This window comes from Phacochoerus africanus, chromosome 5 (genome assembly GCF_016906955.1).
Source record: "Phacochoerus africanus isolate WHEZ1 chromosome 5, ROS_Pafr_v1, whole genome shotgun sequence".
Taxonomy (NCBI): domain Eukaryota; kingdom Metazoa; phylum Chordata; class Mammalia; order Artiodactyla; family Suidae; genus Phacochoerus; species Phacochoerus africanus.
The window spans coordinates 7,800,704-7,810,441 of NC_062548.1; the positions used below are offsets into that span (position 1 = coordinate 7,800,704).

The 9,738-nt window shown below is 47.4% G+C and overlaps 1 protein-coding gene across 2 annotated transcripts in view; it reads right to left on the bottom strand.

The window, feature by feature from the left end:
• Window positions 1-8,955, bottom strand: part of SMURF1 (SMAD specific E3 ubiquitin protein ligase 1) — a 105,773-nt gene extending 96,818 nt beyond the window's left edge. For both annotated transcript variants that reach the window (XM_047779544.1, XM_047779543.1), the window contains exon 1: window positions 8,586-8,955. In XM_047779544.1, coding sequence (XP_047635500.1) covers window positions 8,586-8,640 — 55 coding nt within the window. In that variant the 5' untranslated portion in view covers window positions 8,641-8,955. The remainder of the gene's footprint in view (window positions 1-8,585) is intronic.
• Window positions 8,956-9,738: the final 783 nt, after the last annotated feature.

Sequence of the window (9,738 nt, forward strand, 5' to 3'; positions counted from 1 at the left end):
CACGGGCCTTCTCCTGCACACGACTGCTGACTGGTGCGAGGCATACAAGTGCATTCTAGCCGGATAAGGGTGCTTCCGAGTATTTTTGTGTCGGCACATGAAAAGAGGAACTATGCTTTTCTCTCCTGTGAAAAATGTATTTTTAAAGGCTAAAACAAATGGCATGCTCTTCTTTCTAAACGTAGAAATAAAAACACATTATTAAAAACAAAAACAAAACCCTTTGTGAGGCTGGCTGGTATCTTGCCTCAAGTGAGGAAATGTGTGTGAGCAAATCTTTGGAAACTATGAGACAGATATACAGATATAAGGCATCACTGTTACACGTACGGACACGTATCCAGCAATGCTCAAATCTATGGTTTGTTCAGTGATATACACAGAAATATGATACTTCAGATTTTTAATGCAAAGATCTGAGAACCAAAAGGCAAGCGATGACACGTGGTTACAACTTTTTCTACTTTTACGGAGTCGGATAGCGCTATTTCTTTTTTAGGCACCACTATAGTAACAAACAAGCCTTTTAAAATGTTCAAAATAAACATATTGATTAGAGATACTCAGGAAAAACACCAAAGTAATGGCTAGCTTATTATGCAAGTTTGCTTTTTTACCCCACTTTAGGGAGTAGGTTACCTTACAAAAATAGGTCAAAGAACCCCAAACAAATGACATTCAAAACGATATAAACCACGCTGTTACTCGGAATCCAGACCCCAGTCTTTTAAGGACTCTCTACAGAAAGTAGGTCCAAGGAGGATTAGAGTCCTGAATCTGGAAAGAATCATTCAGGCTGGAATCGTTTTTAATATTATGCTAGAATAAGGGCTTTGGGTGGGGGGTGCTTATTTGTTTGTTGGGGGAGGGAAGTCTCAGTATCAGAATGAACACATTTTCTGGGAAAATAAGTTTGTTCAGACTTCCAAAGTGTGCCCTCTCTCTTACTCTCTCGAACCAGGGGTCTTCCTCTTGGTAAGGAAATACACACATGAACATGGGTATACGCCCTTAACTGCTGTTTTAGCCCTTTAAAATACATTTGGCACAACTACTTTGAATGTTCAGAACACCTGACAACATTTTACATTTTAAAACAATTACTATGAGCAATTCATGGACTAGCTGCTCTAAGAAACTCTCAAGAGTTATAGGTTCCTTTTGTTTGCTTTTAATCTTTTAATGGGTGAAAAGGAAGATATGCTCAGAGCGGGAGAAGAGAAGGTGGGGAGATGAAAAAGGAAAAGGAATACAGTGAAACCAAGTCTGTCTCACGTGGACCCTCAGCCCCAGTCCTGCTCCCCAGAGGCAATCACAATCCCTATTTCAACAGCACCCGTCCAGCGATATCTGTACAGCTACGTCCATCAATTTCCCTTTAAAAAAAAAAAATTTTTTTTTTTTTCGTTTTCAAACACACCTGCAGCATATGGAGGTTCCCAGGCCAGGGGTCAAATCGGAGCTGTGGCTGCTGACCTACAGCACAGCCACAGCAACATGGGATCTGAGCCACATCTGCAACCTACACTGCAGCTTGCGGCAATGCCGGACCCTTAACCCACTAAGCAAGGCCAGGGATTGAACCTGCATCCTCGCAGAAACCACCTCCTTAACCTGCTGAGCCACAAAGGGGACGCCTATTTTTTAAAATTTATTACTCAAATGGTATATATCATTTCCACTCTTCGGAATTAGGCTTTTCCCCCACTCAATAATATATCTTGGAGAATATTCCCCATCAGAATATACAGCACTATCTTATTCTTTTAAACAGCTACACATTCCTGGGGATAGACCATAATTTATTTAACTAGTTCCCTATTAGTACATATTTAAGTTGTTTTCAGGATTTTATAATTTAAACAGTGCTGCAATAATTTTGCACATGCAAAAATTATGTGTGAATACGCCTGTAAGAAAAATTCCTGTGGGCAGAACTGTTAGATCAAAGGGTATATACATTTATTATCTGATAGTATCAAACTGCTCTTCTTACTCTATTGCATCAATTTACGTTCTCCATCAACAGTGTAAAGGTTTCTGCTTTGTCACACTTTTGTCATCATGACATATTTTCAAACTCTAGTGTCTGCCAATCTGCTAGATGAAAAACTGTTTCACCCTTGGTTTTAATTGGTATTTTGTTTGGTATGAATAGGGCTGAGTTCTTTTCACATGTTTGAAATCATTTTCATTCTTTTCGGTGAACTGTTCGCATCCTTGGTCAAATAAGATATTGGTCTTTTTCTAATTGATTTTGAAAGCTCTTTATATATTAAGGAAGCTAGAGTTTCATTGTCGTATAGATTGCAAATTGTTTTTCCTAGTTTGTCTTTGCCTAGTGATTTTTATCCATTTTGTTTTTCCATGGAGAAATTTTCTATCCAACTACTTCTCTAAAGTTTTTTTTTTTTTGTCATTTTTTTCAGCTGATTCTTTTGGATTTTAAAAGATATAAAATCATACCACCTGTAAATGATAGGGATTTTGCTTTCTGGTGTCTTTCTCTAGCTAATAACAATTGTGACAATGTATATCCCTCTGTTGTTCCTAATTTTAAAGGGAATGCTTCCAAGCTTTCACAATTCAAAATGATGCTGGCTTTGGTTTATGGTACTATTTCTCTAAGGAACCTTCCGAATGCACGGAGAATTTAACAATTCATTCTTGACTATTATTATTCCATGTTTATCAATAGAGTCTACAGATTTTCTTCAGTGTCAAAGCACATCATTGGCTTTAGCATTTATGTGACTATTTAGGAATAAGAAATAAAGGCATCCATGACTTTGTATTTACACTGTGCTACTCTAAATCATTCATGACTACTCATCAAAATATTTCATCCCTATCAAGTCCTCGCCTGATATAAAGGCAGGGACCTCACATGACAGATAGGGAAAAACGGAGTCACAAATAGCTTCTAATTCCACCCATCCCCTTCTTCACTGTGGCACTTTGGTGAGTTAGAAATAAAAGGCGGACCTTCTGATGCCCAGTCCGGTGTTTAAGCCACAAGAAAGCACGAAGGCCTTCAGAGAACTGGGCGGATGCCCAACATACAAAGAAGAAAGCCGGCTGCCGTCCACAACCCCCGCTTCACGCCTCTCTCTTCCAGACTCCTGCAAGCAACCTCCAAGTTGGACTCAGGAGCCTAAAACATCTGAAATGCATCACCCAGCAGCCAGCAGAACGGGCTCCTGCTCGGTGATACATGATGGTGCCGACATTCCTCGGCCAATTAGAATTCCTTTCAGCTGCAGTGGAGGTGAACACAGCTGGATTAGAGCGCCGGCCACATCTCCAGACGCACTGCTTGTGCATGAGTTGAGCCTTGTTTTAAAACAATAAAAGGATGTTTCCCCTTTAATCTAAATGTTAATGTTAATCTAAATGTTAATATGGAAACATGTCACTTGGTTGAAATATCTAAATGGATTCGATGTCATCTGGAGACACAACAGTAATTCCAACATTTTGAAAAGCAGACAGACCTGGTCCACATGGCTATGAGCTTTTGTCTTTTCGACCGGGCTCCGCAGCTCTTAAGGAGACCGGCCTTAGGGACTCTGGTCAGCTCGAAGGAGAGGGCCACGGACAGCAAGCCAATTCAAGGCAAGCGCTTTCGCGCGATAAAATTCACTTATAAAACAACAAGCAGACCAGTAACTGCAGTTGTTTAGCGACCAACAACCAAAACCCGCCATAAGCTCACATAATTTTTAATTTGCTACTTGTTTAAAAATATTTAACCATGGTGATGGTTCTGAAATGCCAAAATGTGTGCTTTAAGTGAGAATCCTAAAAGTCAAGGTTTTCTCGCCCAGAAAATCAGAGCATGGCAAAGACACCATTTCCTCCATTTCAGAAGGTTTTTTTGAACTTCCTTTTTTGCTCTCAGCACTCAATAAAATGTACAATTCAGCTATTTTAACTTTTAACCAGTGCCCACAAACATGTTACAAAAGAGCCAGTCTAGTTAACTGGATCACTGAGCTGATGTTGAAATATTATGGGTCAGTCTTTTTTTTTTCTTTTTTTAATTCAGGAGGAAATACATCTCCACAAGTGACTCAGCCCCCAGGACCTCCCTGCTCATCCAATGTTCCACATTCGAGCCGGACAAGGTGACCAAACAGAGCAAAGGAAAACGAGGAGGAGAGAAGACTTGAAGCTCAGACGTGACTCTCATGGTTGCAAAAAGAGGAGTTGTGAACTGACAAAGAAATAGGCTTGGAGTAAAAAAAAATATTCTAGTTTGATAGAGCACAATTACTCTAAAAATACAGATAGAAAGCACAAGAAATAGTTCGCTTCTGAAGCCACTGAGGTGGGTCAAGAAGATTGTTTTTCGCCTGTTTGAGAACGATTTTTCTTAAGACAACACAGATGTGACCAAATGACAAATAAAGCCAGTGAGAGACCGTGTGTGTGGCAGAACGTGATTGCTTTTCAAGTATAACAGCAGTTGAAATTTTGCAATAGCATGTGATCCGGCCCATCCCACACCCTTAGATAATTGACCCCAAAAAAGTGCCTTGACTGGACGTTCACAAACTTGAGGCAGGCTCTAAGGAAAATGTCAGGCAAACTCAGGTGCAGGCATTGGTGAATACGGGTGACGGCTTCCCTCTTATCACAGTTCCACTTGCTAAAACAAGAGTTCCGCCTGCCTTACATACGTCGGGGTCTTTGCTGGTACACACCGACTCAGGCAACATCTTCACAGGTTTCTTAATCTTTCTTAAGGAAAACTTCACTATTTCAAATCAATTAGGTCACCTGTTACTGATCAATGAAAGTTATTAACAACTATTACTACAACCATTTTCCTCCAAGTTGGATCATCTGGAAGCCGGCGGGGGGGGGGGGGGGGGGGGGGACAGTCAGCCTTACACGTGCTACAACTTTAAAAATAGTCTCCATTTCCATATGCTATCAAGAAAGGGCTCTCCCCCCTCTCTACTTGAAACTACCTTCATATTACCTTCACATTACCTTCATATTACACAGTCACGCTCGGAAAAATATAAAAAACACCAGGCGATGAGAGGGTATTTCCAGGCATAAAAGCACACAAAAAAAGTTTAGGCATTTGGAATTTCAAATAACTGGTTAACATTAGAATAAAATTTGTTTGACGAGCACTGAACCCCAAGAGTTCAAAATTCCATTCTTTTACCAAAGTGGCCCAAATAATGTATCTGGGATTCATTTGTGCACCACATAAGAACAAAGTTTTGCAAATCCTGCTTGAATTTAAAATAAAAATGTTTCCAAAGTGTCTGATTTGCCGGTGCACTCTAAAATATCCGCAAGACAGCTCTTCAGCAAACATCACTTGATTTTGCATATGTTATGCTCCAAACCTACTGAAACCCTTTAAAAACTATTTTCCTGTTAAAATACCACAAAGACATTCATTAAAATCATATTCTTTTCAGTATAAAGTCCCAAACATTCTTCTACTGTTTCAGCAGTGCGACATACTACCCAAGAGTTTTCAAAAACCAAAAGGGCTGGAGGTGGGGGCGGGGGAGAAATCATAAATGTAACCCATACACAAAAGGAACGCTTGGCTTCAATCAAACAGAAGCGCTGGGTTTTAACAGCAATTCTGAATATCTGGATTGACACTCAACAATAGAAAGCGTAAGCCAATGGTAATTTGGAATAAGTAGGGAGCCAAATTGATATGCCCTCAAGAAGGAAAAGAAAAGAAAGTTACCATGGGCTGAAATCTCCCTTTGTACATTAGAAAACAGAACTCACAAGGGTCAAATAATTGGTTCTGTATCAGGCAGTTAATGGTAGATCTTACCAGAACAGAGTCTCCTAATTCTAAACCCAACACTCCACTCACCACCAAATGCAACTTTTAGTGGTCACCAAACTTCTAAACGCTCTTTTATATTCCAGTGTCTTCATACTTTTCATTGAACTATGCTCTCTGGTATCGACTGACTGGTTAGAATAACCCTCATTTTAAAACATGGTTTCAAATACCACACAAGGAAATAAACGCTGAAACCTGTGACAAAAGCACATACCTCCTGAAAGAAGGCTTCCCAAGATGCCAGCAGTGATCCCACCTCCCCCTGGCAAGCTCAAAGAAGAGGCCAAAACCTAGTCCGCTGCCAACCAAGTATCTGGTTCCAACCTTTCCAAGTCAGTTATTGTTCATCAGAGAACTGGCATCAAGCGGGTCTGCATCCACAGCTAAATTCTCCATCTCGCTGCAGGGAGGAGCACACTCGGGGATTCCCTTCAGATCCGTAATAACATCAGCTGGGAGAAAGGGAAAAGGTGCTTTGGAAAGAACTCTCCTCGCGTAATCCTTCAACTGCAGACACTATCCAAAAACTCCTTAAAGCATTTCCGAACCTATGGCATCCAAATGCCTGAGTCCCAAAACAGTTTGGGAGGAAGGACAGAGCCCCCACTCCACACCCCTTCCAGGAAAAAAAGGCGGAGGTCCCGACCTGCCAACTAGGCTTGATGAAAACATCTACACCTGACACAAACGTTGTAATTAAAACCTAGTCCTTCCTAAAACATTAATCACGCTTCCACCCAAACTCACAAAATCAGTTACTTCTGCTTTTAACAGAAAAGTGAAACCAATCTGATGTCAATTGTAGATTACATTGTAAGTGAGAACCAAATTAAAGTTGTCAGTAATTGAAGTTTTACAAGCACTACAAAGTCAAAAACGTGGTTTTTATGTAACTATAAAAATAACAATGTATATACTGTATCTACGTAGTGAGCGTTTCCTACCAGCCCTGGAAGAAAGAAGTATTTCTCCAGAAACAAAAATCCCCGAATCTCCCTTTCCTGGAAACAAACAAAAAAAAAAATGGATCATGCAACAACTAAGAACCCCCAAAGGAAATTTTAGTTTGAAAAAATGACCCATTGTTGTTTTCATGGATTTCACCAATAACTGAGGGCCATGCATTTGCCATGAAGTATCCCAAACGCTCACTGTCCTTTGGAAAGAATCTGACCAGAATGACTTTGGAGTCATCATCAGACCAGACACGGAACAGAAAAAATCCAGGGGAAAACCCCTGACAGGGATTAGCCTGAACTTTTTATTTCATTTCCAGAGCTGGAAATATGCACGTTTGGAAAGTCCCCCAGCCGAACTGTATTTGCAGCATTACATTTCGGCCTCAGGTGGGAATTCAACCCAGGAGACCGGGCAGCAGCCGTGGAGTACTGAGAGAAAGGGCCGACGAGGATGCAAACTGGTCCAGGATCGCTGGAGCCTGCTAGCGAGGGGCCCCGCCAGACGGTTGCCAGCTACGCGCATCCAAACCACCACGTCGCAGGCCCAGAGCAGAGCTTCGCGCTCACCCTTGAAGGTGGCACTACAGAGCCACCTAGGAGACACGGGCATTTCATTGAAGACTAAAAGAGAGTGAATCAAGGAGCCTGCGTTCGTGCAGCCGCCGGAGCCTCCAGAGCGTGCGTGAGGGGGGCGGGGGTTGGCGGTGTTTAAGGATGTCGGGGGGTGAGGGGGTGACGGCGAAGTGCAGGGCAGAAAAGGAAGCGGCACAGTCAAGAGGAGACAGTGGCCTGGTTGGAGAGAGAAAGGAAGTGCACCAGACTGAAGAGGTCTGGACCAGAGGGGAAATGAGAACAAGACCAGGAGAAGCTAGGAGATAGGATTGAGGAATTCGAGGCTGAAGGAAAGGGTGGAGGCGCGAGACAGAGGCAAGGGGGCGGGGCTGGGAGATAAGCGAGGGCGGGACTAGGTAGAAAATGAGGGGCGGGGCTTAGGGGGAAAGTGAGGGGGCGGGGCCAGGAGGGGAGAAGCGAGGGGGCAAGTGGGGAGGGGTGGTAAAGAGAGGAAAGCGAGAGAGCTGATGGGGGAGGGGTGAGAAGTCGGTGGGCGGGGTGGTGGGGGGGACCAGGAGGGAGAAGCGGGAGGCAAGGCCGGGAGGGGAGAAGCGAGAGGGCAGGTGGGGGTAGAGACTGGGAAGCGACAGAGGGTGGGAAGGAGACGAGAAGCAGGGGGCGGAACCAAAAGGGAAAAGAGAGGGGGCAGGTGAGGGGAAAGGGAAGAAATTGAGGGGAAGGAGGGAGTTGAGAAGTGGGGGGCGGGGCCAGGAGGGGAAAAGCGAGGGGCAAGAAGGAGGAGGGGGAGCGAAAAGAGGATGCAGGGGATGAAAACGGAGGGGGTCCAAAAGCAGAGAAGCTAGGGGGCGGGGCCAGGAGGGGGACGCGAGGGGCCTGGGGGAGAACAGGGAGCGGGAGCGAGAAGGATGGAGGGAGTGAACCGGAGGGGGGCCAGGAGGGGAGAAGAGAGGGGGCAGGTGGAGGGGGGGAGAGAAGCCAGAGAGCGGATGGGGGGGGGGGGAGAGCGAGGGGGCGGGGCCGGGGAGCAGCGAGGGGGCGGGGCCGGGAGGGAGATGAGGGGCACTAGCCGAAGGGGGCGACGAGGTCCTGGGACCACGGCCGGCGTGGGGGAGGGCCACTTCCCCAGGACGCTCTGCGGGAAATTCCGGGGCTGCCGAGGGGCCGTGCGGGGTGCGAGTGGGCGCTGGGGGGCGGCGGGGCCCTCCCGCCGGCCGTACCTGTCAGACGGATCTTGATGCTGGAGCCGTTCCTGCGCGTTCCGGGGTTCGACATCTCCCGCCAACGATCTGGCAGCCGCGGATCCAGCGCCGCCGCCCCCCGGCCCGGCCCGGCCCGGCCCCGCCGCCGCCGCCTCAAGGTTACGGCTCCGGGCTGGGCGCCGGGGTCCGAGCCGGGACACAAACTCCGCGGCCCAGGCGTCTGGGCGACTGGCGAATGGTCGAGCTGGAGGATCGGCGCTCGACCCGGCGCCCCCGACCCTCGCTCGCTCCTAGCCGAGCCCAGTACAGAGCCGCTGCTGCCGCCGCCGACACCACCTCTGAGCCGGACGCCCGCCGCCCTCGCCGCTTCCGCCGCCGCCGCCGCCTCCCGGAGCCGCGCGCGCTCCCGCCGCCGGGCCGGCCCGGCCCTGCGCGCCGCCGGGCCGTGCACCCCCGCGCCTGCGTGCGTGCGCGCGCCCGCGGAGCACGGTGGGGCGGGCCGCGCCGCGCGGCTGCGTCTCCCGCCCAGTCTCCGGCGCGCGGAGTCGGGAGCCGGTTTTCCCGCACCTTTCTGATCCCGAGGCAGGAGGAGGGAGGAGGTCAGCGGCCCGCGGCCGGGGCGAGTCCCCTGAAGGCCCGCGGAACCCGGTGCAGTGTGTGGAGCCGTGGCGACTGGGAGCGAGCGCACGGCTCGAGGCGGGAGGGACGGCGGGTCCCGCGGGCGGTCGTCCTCGGTCTTCGCCGAGGGAGCCGGTTTGCAGATGCCGACGTTGAGGTCCAGAGAACGGAATCGATTTTCTAGATCTCTCACTCAAGGCCTGGAGCTCCTGAGAGCTGTCGAAGGGGCGCTTACGTGAAACTGTGGCCTGTTACTACACCAAGCACTTTGCACGAACAGGCACGCAGTCCCAGTTTGGTTTTAGCCTCTAGATAACGCAATTTCAAGGCAAGGACTTCTCCCAGAAACAGTCTCCTGGGTGTGTTCTGGGCGACTGGTGCGCTCTGTTGACCCGTAACAAAGTTGCCAGAGTCGCAGGAAGTGCCATCTAGAGACGGGTAAACAGGAGGCGAGATATAGGGATAAAGAGGCAGATAAGATATTTGTCGTTATCCACCCTGCAAACAGTTGAGCCAGACAAACCGAAAGGCAGTTTTAGGGCCTCTGTTTCTC